At 42.3% G+C, this 20722-nt stretch overlaps 1 protein-coding gene across 1 annotated transcript in view; it reads right to left on the minus strand.

The window, feature by feature from the left end:
- The window catches only part of otog (otogelin), a 39946-nt gene that overhangs the window by 18932 nt on the left and 292 nt on the right, over positions 1–20722 (minus strand). Inside the window, exons 2-22 of the mRNA XM_062471803.1 lie at positions 18735–18789; positions 15918–16016; positions 15577–15734; positions 14879–15000; positions 14456–14664; positions 14030–14160; positions 13465–13571; positions 13064–13173; positions 12563–12688; positions 12216–12324; positions 11826–11872; positions 11418–11563; positions 10118–10250; positions 9253–9430; positions 8386–8510; positions 7932–8144; positions 7524–7689; positions 6146–6220; positions 5983–6026; positions 5558–5708; positions 1073–1180 (exon numbers count right to left, since the gene is read on the minus strand). Coding sequence (XP_062327787.1) covers positions 1073–1180; positions 5558–5708; positions 5983–6026; positions 6146–6220; positions 7524–7689; positions 7932–8144; positions 8386–8510; positions 9253–9430; positions 10118–10250; positions 11418–11563; positions 11826–11872; positions 12216–12324; positions 12563–12688; positions 13064–13173; positions 13465–13571; positions 14030–14160; positions 14456–14664; positions 14879–15000; positions 15577–15734; positions 15918–16016; positions 18735–18789 — 2612 coding nt within the window. The remainder of the gene's footprint in view (positions 1–1072; positions 1181–5557; positions 5709–5982; positions 6027–6145; positions 6221–7523; positions 7690–7931; positions 8145–8385; positions 8511–9252; positions 9431–10117; positions 10251–11417; positions 11564–11825; positions 11873–12215; positions 12325–12562; positions 12689–13063; positions 13174–13464; positions 13572–14029; positions 14161–14455; positions 14665–14878; positions 15001–15576; positions 15735–15917; positions 16017–18734; positions 18790–20722) is intronic.

Consider the following 20722-nt stretch of genomic DNA (forward strand, 5'->3'; position numbering starts at 1 on the left):
AGTGAGCGATTATTGCTGGGGGGCAGATAAAGTGAACAAGTCATGAAATGTTGGATCCCCGCTTATTGCGCCATTAGGCTGTCATCTGTATCTTCCCTCGCTACAGCTGGGAGAAATGGAGGGATGGGAGAAAGGTAGGACAAGAAAAGACTGAGATCACTGTGAGAACGTTTTCATCTCTCTAGGGACAGACAGTCCCAGGCAGAGTCCAGAGAAATGAAAGGAAGTCATACAAGGGCTGTCTTATTAGACCTGGTCTACTGAGGACCTGTCTCATCTTGGGAGAATAGAGAATTATAGGTATCGGGTGATGAGTTTCACTGTGGAAGCAATCTCAGGACTCATCGCTTTAAGCGAGAGATGATTCCCAAAAATTAGCTGTGCCGGTACAGATTTGTCTTAATTCACAAAGACATTGTTTGTGGTAGCTTGGGGCTGAGGACACAAATTTGTCCTCGGACAGGTGTAATCCCATGGAATACAGCCACTGGATGTGAGTACGGCCTAATGTGCAACCTGATAATGTACTTCAGTACTATGGTAGAGTTTTACCACAATTTACTTGCAGTTAAAAAATATATATTTTAACAATAACAGACATAAACTGTCATGACTCCAGATGAATCAGCCTCCTTCCCTTTACCCCTCTGTGTGTGTGTGAAGTTACAGTAGCTGATCACCTGTTGTTGTTTGTCTCTCCATTTACACCTTGTCTGTTCCTCTCCTCACTGCCTGAGTGTTTTGCAGAACTCTTGTGTCACCTGTGTTGGTGTCACTCAAGCTTTCTGGTTTTCATTCCTGGAGTATATAGTTAGTTTTCCCTTGTTTTGGGGTTAGCTCAGAGAGGCTAAGTATTTTTGTTTTATTTCCACAGTGTGGATTTATTGTTTTGTCCTGGAAATCTGATTAATTTGGATTAATTCTTTTTTTTGACATCCGCTGCGTGTGATTCCTACCACTCCCACTAACATATTCAACTTTTTTTTTTTTATAATGAATATATGGTTCATAGCTCTAGACTCAGACTATCTTATAAATGAAGTTTCTACAGTAAAATCTGATCCAAATTTACCATTGATAACAGGGGGAGATGACTCTGTCTCCTGGGTAATACTCTTTCCCCTTCCAAAGACAGGGACATGCATCGGGTTCAAAGCACTCGTCGCCATGTTTGAGCATCCTGGAAACAAACAAACAAAAAAACACACACACAAAAGTAGTGCAGGTTTATAGACACAATCAATTCTGTTGAGGATAACAAGTTATTTCAAAAAGGGTTCTCCATGAATGGATTCATTTAGCAGACACTTTTATCCAAAGCAACATACAGGGGTTGTTTTGAAACTGGGACCTCTGGATCTTCTGGAAAATGCTCTACCACTGAGCTATCTCCTTCACTATACCTTTCCCATATAATTGTTATTCTAGCATTAGTTTTGAACTGATTCCATGAAACCAGCTAGGGCTATAGTATGTCCAGCACTGAATGAGATGTATAGAGTGTTGCATGCTGGGATGTTGGAGAGAGAGCCAGAGCAGTCTGGGTCCCATAGCAGAGCACTGCCAGTGAACAAGAGTGTTTCAGGGATGGGCAACTCCAGATGAAAAGGACCAACACTCGTTAGCTACATGAGAAAACCAGACAATTAGGATTCTCAGAGATAGAGAGAAACAGCCTTTGTCTGGGTGGTTCCATTCGCTTTCCACGCTGTTAGGCCTGGGCTGATAAGCATCTTGTAATATCCAGGGGCGAGCTATACCCACTGGCTAGAGAGTGTGGACAATGAAGCGACACATTGAATGGTCCTCGCCACAAACCTCAGGTTCATCTGAGTAAAGTTACACCCGAGATAAAGCGGTGTTAACAGTTCTCTTTATCTGCACGCCAAGGCACTGTATCGATTACTCTGATCAAAGAATCCATAATAATCCATTCTACGGACTCTGTGAGCTATTTATGAATAAATCTCCATGAGCATCTTTCTCCTGTTTGATTAAATTATATCTGACAAATTTGAAGAACTGGATTTATGGGGATTTGATACTGTACCCTAGTGATTACACATTTGATATGTGTTTCAAGATTTCAAATTTGAAAATGATGTACCCCGGAATCAGATTTTTAGTCAAGTTTTGCAGTTCAATTCAACTTCCCTCTCATTTTACGTCTTGAAAGCTTTGGATAGACGGGCACAAGCACACCCAATGTTTTCTGTCTTCCAATCTTTTGTCTCGGTAGTTTCTATTTCTGCCAAGAATGTCACAATACGGAGGTCAGGAGATCTCAAAGGGCTTTGGCATCCCCGTAAAGTTGGAGGATGTTACGGCTGCCAGAAATGTACCTTGCACTATGAATGGTTGTGAAATCAATGTCTAAAGAAAGAAAAGAAAAATGGGATATGCCATCCTCGTGTACTTATAATGTGAACTGCCTGTACCTAACTATAGTGTGTATCACTAAAATATTGAGTGTTAAAAAGAGTTTGATGCTATATCTGTGCACCCCTCAGACCTCAGTCAAATTAAAAAGTGCTGATGGTCCTAAACAGGTAGCAGGAATTCTTTAAGAGGCTTAAGAGACATCTGAGACTACACACTGCCTAGTTATTGCATAAATAAGAAACACTGCAATTTATAAAAGGGAGGAGTGACAAAGTAAAAAAGAAAAAAGAGAATCTCAAGCGTAATTGCCTGGGCAGAGTTACACAAGTTCATTACTACAGGAATGCCTCCGCTCACAAAAACAGTGTTATGCCCGTTGCTCTCTAGAGAGGAAAGGGGAAAAAAGAAAGAATGAAAGAAAGACAAAATGGATGGGCGGTCATCCCTTACTAAAAAAGAGATGAGAAAGAGAGAAAAATAGACCAAGATGAAAACTGGGACCTACAGCAAGCTGGTAAAAAGCTGAGTTAAAATTGTTGGAGTCTACCATAATTGTACAAAACAACCTGCAAATCTCCAAGTCAAGATGATTGATTGTGGAGGAGCTCACCCAAGGAGAGGAGAATGGTAGAGAAGCTCATACTAGTTTAGGGAGTCTGAGGACATAAGATACAGTAGGCAATATTCAATTGTCAAAAAGCAGTGACTAGTTCTAGTTCTAGTTTGTCGGAGTTCATTAGACTTGTTATTGTAAAAATGAGGAATGAATGGTCACAATTTTTTTTTTCATAAACAAAGTCTGCCATTGTGAATGGCAACACAATAGTTCTGCCTGTCAGCACCTCAACTAATGATTTCCTAATAGGGTTTTTTAAGTCTTGGTACAAACGAATAACTGTAGTTGACTGCATTCCAATGGCGGTGGGACCTAGCTGCTATAGATATTTATTTCAAATAATGTAAATGTTTATTTACAGATAGCTTTTAGTGACTAATTGATTGAGTATGATAACATGTTTGCAATTTAACTTATATCCTTTATTATTTGACAGTATATAAAACACAGACTGTGTTTTCCAACCACTGTGAGGCACCATGTTAAAAGACAATTCAGGATTATATGTAAACCAATGTATGGCCACGTCTTCACACATAATAAGACCATTCAGGTCATGACATACTTGTAATTATATCTGAAAGAATGTAAACTTCAGTATAAATATTTCCTAGCCTTGATTGGATTATTTAATCTGATGAATCAGTTTACAATTACATGTGAAATCACTTCCCCATCGCAAGAGTTATCAATATTACCATCTCCAGCACAGTGTCCCACCATTAGCAACATAAGGACTCTTTGTGTCCATATTTACAACTAACTTTCCGCCAAACTATCAAGTTGCGGACAGTTATTAAACACTCATGACAGGATTTTCTTCATGCACCAAGATTTGGTTCCCATGATGATCGTGCATATGTGAGTCTGAGTGTGCGTGTATAAGCCGGTCTTGTTATTAAGGTCACTAACTCTGCGTGATTGTAATCTATGAATCACACCTCTCTCTTTGAGCCATCTTCCAATTTTCCCGCCACCCAACCACAGCTCTGACTCTGCCATCTTGGGTATCACGTACGAGTGGGACGTCTAGACGTTTCGCCCTTTCACAAAGATATCATCTTCATGCAGTGGGACAAGCCTTTTGGGTTTTGTCTGTCGTGTCTACCCCAGAGTACTGGCACATATGAACTCATTAACCTTTCTGATACCTTTCATTACATCACATGCTGCACCGAGGTTGTCAAATTTCAACTACATTTCAGAGCTTGTGTCCATGTTTGTCCATTCAGCAAGATCTTAATACATGAGCCAATGAGACTGAACCCTTGTTTTCTAGCTCAGGGTGGGTCTTAGTCAACTCAAATGTTATAACCTGTGTTGGTTAAGTGAGTCATATTGTGGTCCTAAACACAAATGAAACAACTTCCAAACGAGAGATTACATCTATCATAGATGGGCTGTCCAGCACAAGCATTTGAATGTATGAAACCGTAAACTCGTAATATTATCTGTGTAAAACCTTACAAAAGTGTCATAATCTTGGATATGCCACCATGCAGTATTTGGCTTAGGAGGCCCTTTAATATGCTCATCACCATGACTTGTCGGGTTCTATTTCATAATATGGATACTTAACCCTCTCTCTGTCTAGCAGACATGGGGTATTAAGTGGATCAGGTAGCCTTAATCTGGCCCTTACTGTCTGTCTACCTCATCTGCTGGTGTAATGAGAATGGACTCCCAGGAATAGAGGGAATTTGAAAGCCAGGCGACGTCCCCTCTTGGTACTCAAAGGGTATAGTGAGTACACTTAGACTAGAGGGTGCTTACTCAGGACAAAGATCAAGGCAGATGACTCTGTGAGGTGTGGCAACTAGAGACTGTGTAGAAGACATCTTGAACGGCACCTCCGAAACTACAGAAGTTAGCCAAGGTACATCTTCAAAGAAACTACAGGCCTGCAACTGTGTGTTTGGAGGATAATGACATCATTTACTAAGTCTAATCACAAGCGTATGGTAGATAGGGCCCTATCCATGTGTTGTATCATCAATAAATATGTCACAGAGTAGACTAAATTATTGCCATATTTCCGAACCTCAATTTTCCACTACCGTGTATGGAGACCTAACCCCCCTTTAGCTCCAAGTGTGATAGTCATGAGAGGATTACCAGTAGCTGAGGGCTCAGTGCTCAGATGTTTCCCAGGCTTAGACACTGAGCTGCTGACCTTAGCAACAGTGACAAAGTCATGGATCACCCACACAAACTGACATCATAGGGTTTGACTAGCTTGTATGGTACAAGGGTTCCCACACGTACTTGAACTTCAAAATTATGTTCAAGGATGTTCAAGGGCAAGGCATGTTTCATAAATAGTGATTGTTTCAACTCCAGATTAAACTACCTTAAGGACAAGGTTAGCTTTGAAAAAATTGAGGGCAAAAAAAAATTGAGTTTTCAAGGCATTATATATTTTACATTATTCAAAATCACTTTGATGGATTTCCAGGACATTTAGGCATAAATGTTTGCCTAAATGTGGTGACATCTCAAATATGTCCCAGTGCAGTACTCATACCAGGTTGATAGTACAAAATATTGTGCAGTACTCACCCAGGTGGACAAACACAACCAGGTACACAGGGCTCGTGTGTTGAGCAGGTGAGGTTAAGGAGGAAGGATTCGCAGGTTTGTTCACAAGCCAGGCCTCTGTCCATGCCCTCAGAGCAGTCCAGGTACATCTGACCTAATGGGCATAGCTTGTCTGAAAGAATGAATACGGTTTCAAAAACAAAGACATAGCAAACATATTCAAGTGTAAGAGATAATTTGTCTATTTTGTTACAGTTTCTATGATTAGAAGTCAAAATGCAAAACAATGCTCAGGAAGACACACTGAGGTACAGAATGATACACATCCTCCCTAAGTAATGTTTGGAAAGAAATAAGTACAAACTTCTGAAATTATCTATTTTGAGGTGGGAGACAGACATCTGTTTCTATCTAGGTAATGCAAAATGATTGTGAATTGAACGTACCGCTCTCGGAGCTTTGCAAAATCAGCTTGCCATCCTGACAAACCCTGAGGTGAAAAAGAGAGTAGTTAGGATTAGACTGCAGTTAGGGTTAGACTGCTATAAGAGGGCAAGAAGCCTGGAATCGTGGTCTATTTGGCGATGGAGATGAGGAAGAGAATCTTACTGTACACCTGCTGAGGTCATGATCACGTCACCTGGTGCATAGTCTGCCCCCAAGAAACTGCAGGGACACTCGCTCCTAAGGAGGCCAAATACACACACACACACATAACAGACACAAAAATACACGTACACACAGGCATACATGTACAAACTCTAAATGTGTTGCATCATGTTGAACACTTGTCTATTTAAACACCTATGTGTCTTTAAATGACAATCAATATACCACTTGTACTTACATTTACATTTAGTCATTTAGCAGACGCTCTTATCCAGAGCGACTTACAGTAAGTACAGGGACATTCCCCCGAGGTAAGTAGGGTGAAGTGCCTTGCCCAAGGACACAACGTCAGTTGGCATGACCGGGAATCGAACTGGCAACCTTCGGATTATTAGCCCGACTCCCTCACCGCTCAGCCAACTGACTCCCTCCTGACTTCTTTAAACTGTCATTCTTTTTCTTATTATGCTGAATTTGAGAAACATAAATTCCTAACCCGGTTACATCAGCACTTTAAGTGAATCATTGCCATTACAAAAATCTGAGCTAAAATGGCTGCGGACTCAATCGAGTTGTGCTAAACTTTGTTTAGCGGAGGCTAAAAGCCTTTGTAACATATAGGCCAGTGCAACACATCAGGCTCTGTATTACAAATTCTTTCTCACTGGTTATCAGATATCTGTGTCTTCCACAGCTTGAGTGGGGAATGAATGGGGGGGTTTCACGGAAAATTCCTTGATGTAACCCTAGTACATGGTAAGTAAGGCACAGAGCTACAGAAGATGTAAAAAGCTAGGGACATTTAAGGGGAATTAAGCTGCATGTCTCCCTGGGCAGAGAGTGTTGAAAAGGGAGTGTAATTGTTAAGGTCGGAAGGGGTCTGTCATGTCTATCGGACGACTTCAACAAGTTCCACTTAAAAGTCTGACCCTAAACTTCAGCTGAAATACAAATATCACTTTGAAGGGATTTGTTTTGCTTGCACTTCCTTAACCAGTTGCGATAATCTTGACAGTTAACAAGCCGACTTGTCGGGAAACATGTGCAACCTAGCAGTTGAGATCGGAGTCTGCTCAAGTCAATATTTCCATTATACAATTGTCATAATTAATAATCCTCACTGCTACACAAATTTGAAATAATAAGCTACAAAAAAATGATAAGTGGAATCAAGTGCTTTCCTGGTCACACGCTTTCCTTTGCAAATGAGGTCATCAATGAGCATAAATTACATCTGCAACAACAATACAAGTAATGTGCCGCTTAGGAAGGCTTTCATTAGAAAAAATATGCTGTTTCATCTTCATTTTTATTAACATGAAAACTCTAAATTTGGAATTGCTTTCTTCTTGGGTGTGTTGACCACATGCAGTCTCACCTGGGTACACAGGTGTGTGTGCGGGTGCTGTAGAAGGTGCCCTCCGGACAGACACACCCCTCCTCACACTCCTGCCCACAGTGCTGTGGTACGGCAAGGGCAGAGCAACGGCGCTGGCATGATGACACACACGTCCCATACTCCATAGTCTCAGGACACTGGATGGCTAGAGAGAGGAGGTGAGGTGTGTTACAGTAACATTGTGAGCAGACAAATGTTCTCTTTCAGGATGTTTTCAACTGGAGAAACGTTTCTGATTCCATTCTTTTAGGGCTGATATTAAGTACCTCATTACATACACTTGATTATATATAATATATGGTAGACATGTCTCCAATCAACCAAGTCCTGCAAACAATCCATTGAAAGCAATACACCAAAATCCAAAACAACATAAAAAACACTCACCGCAATCCGGCACGTGTGCTCGGAACCTCACAATGATGTGGTACTTGCGGCAGTGGCGTGCATAGTGGGCCAGAGCGGAGCACAGACAGGGCGCGCCACACTTGCACGTGTCGGCCCGGCACTGACGGTGGAACGGTATGGGGCTGAGGTATTCGTGGCACGTGGCGAACAGCTCCTGGTTGAGCACATCGCACATCTCTGTGGCGTAGGACGCTGGGTGGGTCAGGGTTGGGGTTAGACAAGAATCAATATGGAAAACGCTGGAGGATTTAGAGTTAGGTCATGTTTGGGCAAGTATAAACACTGTTTGAGAGGACTTTTGACTGGGGATCAACCCCAGGATAATTGTGTAGGTTCAAAACTTAACATCTACACCAGTCAAAGGATATACGGTACGGTGCATCCTGTCGTGGGAATGTACCCTGTGGAGCTGTGAAGCACTAGAGGGACTCACCTGTTTGCTGGTGCGTGTCACACGGATCGAGCTGGGGCAGGCTGTGGATGGGAGCACAGGCTGACGAAACTCTCCAGGCGTTCCCAAACAGCAATGGGGTGCTTTCTATCATCCCCGATGGAGACCTGAGGACAGGGACAAGCAGGTGAGTAGCGTCCAGAGCAGTGCCTTTCAAGGGCACCTTAGAGAACAGAACAAAGGTTTTTTATATTTCTTGGAGGATTTGGTGGCGTTACTCCTCGTATCAAACGAGGAACAGGGTTGTTCCTTTGTGCTTTTAACCCAGATAAGTGACGAATACACAAGCAAACTTATGTTTTTCAGTGGGTCATATTCTTTTTGCTAGTTGAAAAAGCTTAATTGATTGACATTTACAGAGGACACAGAATACCCATCCTCTCCTTCACTATTCCAGTAACTGGGCTGCCCATGATTCCATTAAGGAAACATTTCAGGTGAATCTGACATGGCCACAGCCATCTCACGGCCACAGCCATCTCACTTGGGCGCTCATCTGTCCCTCTAAGAGAGGCGATTAAGGAGGTAACCTTTTGATGCCAACCGCTTGGTCAGTGTCCATTACAGAGAGAAAGAGAGAGAGAGAGAGAAAGAGAGAGAGAAGAGGGGCACTTCACTCTGGATCTCCTTGGCCCTGAAACGAGAGTATCCCCTCTCTTTATGACCAACCCCTCTTTTTTCTGTCACACACACCCCTCTCAAACACTCACAACCACTCTCTCTTTCTGTCTCTCATCTACCTCTTTCCCCCTCATAGCAGAGTGGCACAAAGAGTCTGGCGCCAATCTAAGAGAGCGCCACCCGCCACGATGGGGTCAGGGGGTCTGGAGATAGGCCGGACACACTTACAGAAAGTCGTCCTGAATGTTGCCATTGAAAGTGCCACACAGGCCGACCGTGTCCTCCTTCCACAGCTCGTCGACCTGCAGGTAGAGGCGGAACTCGCGCCAGCCGTACTGAAGTCGCAACCCGGGGGACGTCCTCACCTGCAGGAACATGGAGGACAGCTCCTGGATGTGGAACACGTCTGGGGAGGGCGGGGAGCATGGAAGGGGTGTTGAAAATATACTTCATGATTATTTTCTCATTGTTTCATAAAATCGTGAGTGTATATCACCTACAGTATATATTTACATTTAGTCATTCTGCAGACGCTCTTATCCAGAGCGACTTACAGTAAGTACAGGGACATTCCCCCCGAGGCAAGTAAGGTGGTGTCTTGCCGAAGGACACAACATCATTTTTGCACAGCCAGAAATCAAACCGGCAATCTTCTGATTAATATCCCGATTACCTAACCGCTCAACCACCTGCCCCCATATTTCCTTGTTACCCTTTTCTACTATTTGTTGAAATAAGTCAAGACATTTCCTACCAAATGAGGGAGGATATGAGATGTCTGAGCTTAATGACACAATTTTCAAACAATGGGGGCACACAAAATAATTTACCCCACAATGAGAAAGTTAGAGGATTGAAACACCTGAAGGAGTGAAAGATGAGCCAGGACAGGAGCAATACAATATGGCATAATTAAGTCAGAACTGAAAAATGTTGCCATCTAAAAGAAACAACTTTCATTCAATACATTTCTGGTCCAGTCCCCCAACATCATCTGAATGTACATGAGTTTGTTTTAACAATGTCTGCCAGCTGCCCCACCCCCACCCTCACCCCCCTCCACCCCCAAGGCACAATGCTCATGTGAGGTTACCATCTGAATAGGGCAGGGAGATGCGGTACTGGCCCGCCATGAAGACCTCTCCGAGGTGGCTCATTGTGATCTCTGTTCTCGGATCCTCGTCAATGACCAGGCTAACTGATTGGATGCAGGCTCCATCCAAATTCTGAAATTGAGACAAGATGGCTCGATTAAGAATACCGCCATTTTTCCTAATAGCGGCAATTCAGATGCAGTAGATGAATGGGAGAGAAAGCATATCAAGAGAAAGGGTTGAGGGGGGGTTGAGTGGGAAAACCATACAGGACAATTGTCTCTTTAGAGAGCTACCCACTTTGTCAATGGCTAGATGAGGTACTTAATTAGTTTGCAATACATTCCCAGCAATATCTCAGTTTGAGAGATGGTTTGGGCAGTCCATCCGCAGTGCAAATTTCTTAAGATAGGGAGGCGGAGAAGGTGCTAACAGTAAGCGATATGCTTCTATGAATCGTGTCTTTCACACAGCTGAGAAGTCAAGCCCCCCCCACCACCACCATAAGACCCCTCACTCCATCCCCTTCGTTCACTATCCCGTTTTCACACAGCCCGCCCTATATCCCACCACCTCCGCCTCCTCCTCCCTTCATCGCTCCCAACTACAAAGCAGTCCAGGACTCTGTCACTCTGGACCGAGATAAGGTCACCCAAGGGAATTGCAACATTTGGATTGGTCAGGGGCTGGGAGGGGCCCCCCTGACTTGACTAGAATGCTGTGTGACATCTTATACAGGGGCCCCACTTGCTGCATGTTGAGTAGTGGCATCAGCGGCCGGGGGTGCTGCTGGGAAATTGGAGGCTTTGAGGAAGAGATGCTCTCAGTCTTTTGTTGCTTCTCATGTTTTATCTGTCAGGGCATTAGATGGTTTGATCACGACACACAACAGGCCGCAGAAGGGCTTTCATCTGTGCTCCCTCCCAGCCATCAGGTTTCAGAGCAAAATGTTAGAACCAAACTCCAGTTTCTGCATGATAATACGAACTGGACAAGGTAAAACATTTTCCTATCAGCGGAGCGATTACTGTGCAAACTCCTGTTCTATTTGAAAGACATACAGAGCGGGAGTTTGCCAACAAAGCTGATGGAAAGCAATATGATTTTAGTTTTCGATATTGTTTGAAAATGATTCATTCGCTCTCATCATTTACGAAGCAATTACATAAGATCATCAAAGACAACCACATTTGGGCACTATTCATATCATTATATTACCAAACAAATCAGTGTGTAATCATATCACTGTGCTGCGATATGATTGAGCACAATGCTGAAAGATATCCAAAAACGACTCACAGGTCCACAGGGTGCATTCTGTATGGTGACAGTGAACTTCCCTGAGTTACGACTCTTTGCCAGGACATACTGGCACGATGCTGGGAAGCTGTACGTCCGACCATCGAATGACTGGAAGTACATATCCCCAGTAACAGAGCACTCTCCTGTGAGGGGTGAGGTCAGAAATTAGTATATAATTAAGTATAACATCAGCTAGTGAGAACCAGTATCGTTTCTTGACATACAATGTTAGACTCAAACCATATAGTAGCCTCACGCTAAAATTCATTACAGTATATAAATATTGATGAAAACAATATTTATAATTCCATTGGATCATCTTCTTTAACACCTCGTCATTTAAGTTGACAAAAAATGCCGGAAAAAATGTGTGCATTGTCATGTTGGTAAGGTAAAGATGTGGACCTGGGCAGCTGTGGTCGGTGCAGTTCCACACTCCCCCCATGCATGTGCTGAAAGGTAGAGAAAGGGGAGAAGTGACCAGGTGGCTCTGGAAACATGAAAGCCTGCACTAATCATCCAGGACCACTGACAGAAATGGGACTGAGGGCAGAAGGGACCCCTCGATCCTGCCCAGATCAGAGATGGCTGAGATTAAATGTAGGATTGCAAATTTCCTGGAGAACATATGTGTTGTATGGGTAGAGCAGGAAAGAGTTGCAACAAACATATATGAAATATGAAACGTAAATTCATATTTGGATAGAGCATCATATGTATCACAAGGTATATTCCTCTCCCATAAAGTATTCTGAATTTGGTTTTGAGAAAACTATATTTTGTATATGGTCTCACCAGTTGTTGCATTCCTCCTGAACAGTCTGTCCAGATGGGTAGACCATGCCGTGGTACTCGCAGGGGCAGTCTGAGGGCTTCACACAGCTCCCGTCCTCATAGATCAGATCTGTGAGAAGATATTAGACAAAAGACATTATTAGAAACTCACTGATCCCAGGTACTCAGAGATAGATACACATTTTCCACAGTTGAAACTATGGTAATGGCGACATTGGGACCAAAAAAACAAGTTGTAAAACTAAGATGTCTCACACAAACTGAATTGGGGAAAAATCCAGCTACAAGACAGCTACATTCAGTTCAGGAGAACTGCTATCAAGAAGAACACAGGTTCCATGTCTTACCATCGGGACAGTAACAGCCATCCAGACATGGCAGTTTGCTGTCGATGCACATCCGGTCCATGTTACAGGATACCGGGCAGCAGGTGATGCACTCCTTGTACTGCAGCTCAGGAGAACACTGCACCGCTTATGAGAACAAACAGACAGGAAGTGACATCATAGGGGAATGCACTGGTACAGGTCACTGTAGTCATTGAGGGCCTGGGTGAAACCTTTCGTGACTGTGATGGCCAAAACAAAAATGGTTGATGTGCAAACTTAGCCAATAAAGCAGTTAGCTTTGACTGGCAACTGAACATAACTTGTGGGTTAACAAGCCAGTTAAAGCCAGACTGCTGTCATTTCAACATTTACATGTCAACACCCCAAGGAATTCATCTAGGAATGTATACACTAATATACATTGACACATATTTAGATTTCTGTCATGTAATTTCTGTCTGACCTAAAATAGTTACATCCATCTTAATAAATTAAGGAAGGGGCAATGAGATTACGTACCACACTGCGGTATGTGTGCCCGCCAACGGTGCAGTGGGTGGTCAGCATGGGCACAAGCACGGGCATACTCAGTAAACACCTGGCATACCACATCCCCATTGGGACCCGACCTTCAAAGGAGAGTAACAAACAACGACTCATTCATTTGGGCCAGATAGATGTGTGTTTAGAAGGGCTGTTTAAATGAACTTCTACGGTAAAACTATGCCAGGCCAGTTTCAATGTTTTTACTTAACTATTTGATTTGAACATAAATGAAGAATTTGCCTTATTTATTATATGCCATATTTTTCTTAGTTACCTATTATGCACTTTAACATGTTATCTGTTATTGAACTTAAACTACTATAAGCAACACACAATCATAATATGCAGCATATAGTGGTGGCAGTATAACTTACTGGCAGAGGTCATTGGAGCAGCTGGACATGTAAGACATCGGACTGACAAACTCATGGCAGGTCTTGAAAGGCTCCTCCAGCAACATGGCGCACACCTCCTCTACTTTCTATGACAATAAAAAAGGAACAAAACCATCTATCTGTGCCTTCAACCTTTAACCTAACCTATATCGAAAACAAAACCAGTATTTGCAGTGAGGGTAGTCTGAAGTCCTAGACCCTCAGTCAGAGGTACAGAGAAAAATAAATTGTCAGGGCTTACCCTGCCTATTGTAACATACCACTCCTACCCACCATCCAGCTTGGGGACCCACTAAGACTTCAGATCTCAAACACTGGACAAAGCACCTCTCAAGCGTCAACAAAACATGCCCTTTTGCCTGACCATTATTATTGAGTTTAATAAAGACATTGACCACACACTTGGATCCAAGTTCAATCTCAATCATATTTCTTAGTAACCTAGAAACCTATGTTAATTTACTAAAACGCCAGATAGTTAAGAACTTAAGTTTGGAAAAGTGTTTTAATGGGTTGCAGGTAGAGATTTGGAACAGTACGGTACCAGCATGGTGTGGGAATCCTGTGAAGCGCAGGGCGAGAGAAACATGGAGGGCACTGGGGCACACCTGGCCTGTTGAGGCTCCTCCTCCACCCAGCTGTTCCCAAACATGGCCAGGTCCTGAGTCAGCACGTCTGGGGAGAGAGACAGAAAGAGAGACACGACCACCACCATTCCACTGTAAATCTACCATACCATTTTTCCGTGTTCAGACACTGTTTTCTAGACTCGAAAACTGTGTTCAGACCCAGTTACAGACTTTGCATCCAGATGTCCTCCTATGCCACTTCTGGTAGAAACATGAAATTCAGTAACTGACTAACACAAAAAAACGGTGCACAATGATCATGTCTTTCAAGACAGGTCAACGATGACGTTGTTTTTAACGTTTATGTAACCTGTCTCCAACATATCTGAGCCCCTACTTACCGTAGCTAGTCTTAAGGTCATCTTGAACATCGGCGTTGAAGTTGCCGCACATGCCACAAGTTCTGCCCACATACTCTGGGCTGAGCTTGATGTAGACAGAGCCACTGTGACCGTCCCAGGCCAAGGTAAAGCCCTGCTGCTGGGTGACCAGGACGTACTGGGAGATGTACTCCAGTTCAATGTCGTGGATGTGGTATGGGAGCTGGAGACTGAATGAGGAAAGAAGGTTCAGTCAGTACATTAAATAATAGAATTAGCAAAGAAGAACCAACAGACATGTACAGTGTACGGCATGAGGGTGTACTATACACGGAAAGCACAGTTCTGTCTCATGACAAGTACACATTCAACCTTTTTCTTTCACGGAAATAATGTGGGATTAAGTACATTTATGTAGATAGTATACAGATCCTAATTGTTCACCTTTGGCCTTTGAAGGTCACATTGGTCCTGTGCAACCTGACCTCGCCTTCCCATGGCAGAAAGAGACTAATGGAGCGAGTGCAGGTGTATGGAGATGACTGGCAGCCTGGGTCATTGTGAACCTGGAGGGGATCAATCACTCAAAGTCTTTACAGAGAAGAGGCAATATTTTTCATGGCTTTTCTCTTCTTTCAAAGAACCAGAAGATCCAAGATGATAAAAGTTATGGTCACATGGCTAAGGCTGTCCATTTTGTAAGCATCTCTTTGATTAGCAGAGAATTGATATTGCCACTTTGCTTCCTATTCTTGTGCTCCCATGGAGTGAGCTTTCCCCTTCTCTTTTTCAGGAACAAAGTCGAGGTTTGTTTTGAATCTATTCATTCATTGTGTGTAATTACAGTATTTACTGATAATGGACATGGATTGACTCTAATAATTAGATGGCCCAATCTTCAGAGGAGAATTTGACCAGAGGCAAAGAGTGTACTAAATGCAACCACTTTCAAAACCACTCCAAGTAGAGAGCAGTTCGAAGCAAGGGATACTTGGGGAAAACTTGGAGATACTTTTTTCCAAAAGCTCACTTCTTTCAAACCAGTGATTAAGTTTGTCCAGTTTAACACTTCATCTATAATGTACTGTCTATGGTATACTATGAAGCATGTGGTGTTGCTATGGTAGAAGTTGAGGGTGTACCTGTATGACTACGTTGGACTGGGTCGTGTCCTCACAGTCCCGCAGCAGAGTGTAGGTACACTTGCCAGGGTAGAAATAGTACAGGCCGTCAAATGTCTCAAAGTTATACTGGCCCCATGCCCGACATGTCATCTCTCTCTCAAACCCTGCATTGGGAACTGGACACACAAACAGACATAAACATAGAAAACAAATAAGCCAACAAGAAGATAGACTGAGATACTGTAGACAAGCATTATAATGTATGCTTTGATACAAAATGTTATGGCACCATCAAATCTGTTGTTTTCAAAGAGGTTACCAAAGACTTCCATCACATCAGGTAATGACTGAGCTGTTACCTGTTTGACAGCGTGTTCCAGTGGCTTGATATAAACTGCAGTCACAAGTCTCTGGGTGTACACACTGGCCTCCATTTAAACAAGGAAACAGACAGGGATCTAAAAAAAAATATATATATATATATATATATATATATGTCCAACGAGAAGAACAATGTTGTTAAAAGTAATAATGAAAAACATGTTCAATGTTGTGACAATGTTGTGTGATGCCCTCAATGACAATGACATACTCATGTCAAGACAAAGTAGCTCAACAAACTGTCTTAGGTGTTGCCCTCTTTGGCATCTTTTGCCTCTCCAACCCAAATTCCTGGAAAGTCACAACTTCCCATAACGATGACTTCAAGGGGAAAAACCCCACCTCTGTTTCATGTTCTTTCCCCTCCTCCTCTGTCTCGAACGGTGACTTTATGTTAGTGTCACACACCAATGGTCCTGAGTGTCCCGCCACCCACACACCAAAAATAAAAGGTTCCAGAGGGTGCACACAACGCCCCAATTATATCTTGCCAACATGAACAACATATGGCCAGTGGTTAAGGAGACAGCTGAACAGTGGCCATACAACCTGACCCCAGCCTGGACCCCCGACAGCCTATAGAGGTACACCTGACATCAGAGACCCCCAGACTGGGCTGAGCTTGGGGTTGGATAAAGGGTCTCCCCTCGCCCCTTCCCCTACTCAGTGTGCTCCATGTAAAGGGAGGCCAGACAGAGAGGTCAATTGTTCTTCCAATGAAGCACAAGACTGGTTGTGGATCTGGGGGGTTTGAGTATGAGTAGAGACAGGACAGTAACTTTGCACTCCTCATTCAATGTATGGCTTTAACTGAATGTCTCACATTGAGAACTTAGGGACTGAGTATGGGTATTATAGTGGAAAGAAGTGCATATTTTGAGGTGCTAACAACATGAGTGAGCATCTTTCATGTGAAATACATTAATGTATATAAGAAGCTGTTCAAACAGAAAAGCGGTACCTGTGGCTCTGCGTATAGATGGCTTGTTTGAAGATTTGTAGAGGGAAGACGTATTGTTTGGAGCTGTGTATACTGACGGTGTACCAGTGGATACGTTGACTGAGGACAAATTGACTGATGTGGCAAAAGTTGTATTGGTTGAAGTCCTGTTGGCTGATGTCTTATTGGTTGATTTTGTGATGGCTGACGTGTTACTCGATGATACATTGGCTGATATTGCTGTTGAATTGGCAAATATGTTGGTTGCTAATGCTGCAGAAGCTCTTGGGAGTTCCTTAGGAGAGGGTAAAAAAATTAATCAATGTCTGTGAAATGTCAATCAATTTGAATTGAATACAGTACAGAAGCAGAGCATAAACTTGACCCTGGACTTGCATTTCTAAGTCTGGTTTAAACAACTAGCCTATGATAAATGTTATCATATGGAGATCCTTGGCAGTGTTTGGAAAAGTGAGCAATTTATCTTTGTCAGCAAACTAAAACTAAGTCCTTGTAACACAACCTGGATCGTTTAATTAATTGTGTTAACGTTTCTCGACTTTAATATATAATACAGCAATGCCTCGACAATCTGGAGAAACAAGCCCTGCTCTCAGATAACAGATTAATTAAGGTTTGATTAAATGTTGGACATTGAAACGTTTTACAAATCTGCGTCTTGTCTGGCAAAATTCCATCCTGAATTACATTTGTTGGCGCCAAATCAAATCTAGAAAATGATCAAGAAATCCAGGTATCGCAGGCTTCTAGTCAGTATGTGGGTGTGTGTGGATAGAGCTGTCATCCACCCTTGATTATCCTACAGCAATAGACCTTCCGTCACATAGAAACTTGCCAATAGGACAAAAAAAGTGTTGGGTGTTCTCCCATTTGAGTTCAGGAACAATGCGAGCGGGTTTGGTAGTTCTAGATATAAAGCTTGTGCAGTTTAGGTTTAGATCAAAGTTGAGACAAAAAGAAGCAGTTTGTCCTGTCTGCCCCAGAATGCGCTTTTACCTCCCCATAGATGCAGCACATATTACCTCACCTGGGACTCAACCACCACCTGTATTACAAACCTTCAACCCTGTCTGAACACATGAGCCCTCAAACCTCTGCTTTCATCTCAGAGAGCAGGGACAAAGCCTGGCTAGGGGAGAGGCAGCATTTGTTTGAATAATTAAAGATAGGTAATTAGCCTGGGTATTGTGAGTGGGAGTGAGATAACAAGACCACAACAACAGTAGTCTTGTTTTCATACTAAATGACATGTAGGGGAGTCACTTTGCACGCAACCTATGCACACACACCATGATGGAGATATCCTTTTGAGTAAGATAGCCTACGTGTTCCAATAGGCTCCTGAGATTCTTTTGATTGCTGTAACAATGCATTTGAAAGATTACTGTACAATGACTGGCCGCCATAGACTATAGTCAAATAACTTCTACACTCTTTGCTATAGTCTACAAAATATACCAGGATATGACCATTTGACCTAATTATCGAAATATGAAACTAATCAATCGAAGTGGAATACATCATGGCAATAGCCTAATATAAGGAGTTTTGAGAGTGTAGCTCACTGACGTTACTAATCGCCTGCATTTCATTTTCCTGGTTTATTGACTCGAAATATTTGCTCGAAAAGTCGGCTGAGGAGGAACATAAGAATAGGTTGATTGTGTAAACAGTGTCATTAATCAAGTTCATGTTGGGCGTTAATACATTTGCATTACACGTGCATTTTATCGGAATGAAACTACTAATAATCCTGACTGCTGGCTTCTGTGCCTGACGTATTTAACGTGCTCTATCAATGCAACGTTTCAAAACAGCGGCTCCGTTCGCCTACCTGCCCTCTTTGGGAAGCGGTATCCCATTTCGGCAGCATTATACTGCTGCTTTTGCTGTTGGAAGAAAGAGAACAAGGCGAGGTTTGTTCTTCACAGGTAATCAGCACTTGTGTTAGTCCGAAAAAGAGGCATTGCGCAAAAGACAAAGCTTTTTCCCTGACACCAACAGAAAAGGCTTCCACTCAAAATCACTATAGGCTACAGAAAACAATTGATGGATGGTTAAAACTTCTGTATAATTTTTTTGCATGCACAAATTCAATTTTGCACTTGATGTTACAACAACAAAATTATAATAACAATAGGACTACGTGTTATTAATATTATTAGGCTACCGTTATCCAGAAATTAATTAGCCTAGGCCTGTTATTTGCATAACAATAATATATAAATGAGGTAATCTCAAAATGCAAAAGAATGAAACATGCGCCAAATTAAGACTCACTTATCAAAATCATTCCAGTTTGTTATGTTCACTCTGTCAATACCCCAAGAAATATGCGCTGAAAAAACAAAACAAAGATAACAATCATAAACAGAATCCTGAAATAGCCTTCTGTTTAATGAGTCAATGGTATAATTTAGGCTAGAACAAAACATAACTGTTGTAAAGGTTATTTGCAGAGTTAACTAATTGCAGATGGCCGTGAGGCGATGTGTTCAAAGTAGATTCTAGAGAAGTGCACAGCTGCTCCGGCACGTCTACAACTTCAAAGATAGGCTAAGTAACAAAAAACGGTTGGATTAAACAAACTAAATGTTGTTAATTATAACAAAATCAATAACACACAATTAGACATCACTTACCTTGATAAATAAGGATAAAATAGAATGATAAAAAATGCAAAAATCTTTTCCTGCTAAGACTTAAATTAGGATCCATTCGTGATTCATACGACCCACGATGAGTGGAATCAGTTTCTCCCCTGCCAGTTAAAATCAAGTTTAACTGTACCATCGAAACATTTTTTCTGATACCATCACGTTTATTTCCTCCGCATAGACTCGCACTCCCTCTCTCTCTTTCTCCATTCAGCTGATCAAGTGACCATCCTTGCTCCTTGGTTAAGGACCATCCGCTCCATCCTATTTGCATAATATATGCAAGGTGAACAGGTAGTCGCTTAAAGGCAGACGTGAGAATGTCGTTTTATGCTAAATGTTGATCAACAAAGTCATAAGACCCTGGGATAGTCACAAGATTTGATATTGTTTGGGGATTCATGCCAAATCCGTAAATGTTATCAAATATAGGCCTATAGTAACATAAAAACGGTTGGGCTAAGATTCATTTAAATAATTCAAGGAGAAAGCAGGTGTAGGCCTACCCAATTAGGCATTACATGTAATTCGTTAGAAATTTTGGAGTTAATATAAAGTTGAACATGAAACCTTTTAAATGAATGTTGCAGTATATTTCAGCCTAATTGTAGCCATCGACTCTACAGGCAAGTCAAATTGGCTCGTTAGCATTTAGGCCTACCGGTGAAGTACCCACCTTGCTGTTTCGATGGCGCCCTCGTGTGGGAAGTATAAGGAAAACATCGCAATAATTCTGATCCTGTTAGCTTTCCCTCATTCTTTTCTCCTCTTCTTGTAATTATCAATAATTATTATTAAAAACAGTATCAACTGGATCTGTGAGAATGAGCAAAGATTTAGGGTAAGTAATATTCTCTTTCTATGTGAAGCGTCCATTTGTCACATGGCAAACCTCCAAGGGAATGATGGGGACACTAAATGTCAAACAAGGGGTCAACACCACAGGAATTCCAGCCAGTTCATGAACTGCACACCTGTGATTCCATCCAGTGTGGGTGGAATTGTGACCTTTGCTAATGTGGTATGAACTGGGATTGACCCAACCTATCCTTGAGAGAAATGAGGACCTTTGAGTGAAAACCAATCCGCCTCCGGCAAGTCAGGCTTAAGTTCAGAGGTCAGTGACCATTCAAGGTCATTATTGTACTCCACAAACCCTCTAAAA

This window comes from Osmerus eperlanus, chromosome 10 (assembly GCF_963692335.1).
Source record: "Osmerus eperlanus chromosome 10, fOsmEpe2.1, whole genome shotgun sequence".
NCBI classification, from domain to species: domain Eukaryota; kingdom Metazoa; phylum Chordata; class Actinopteri; order Osmeriformes; family Osmeridae; genus Osmerus; species Osmerus eperlanus.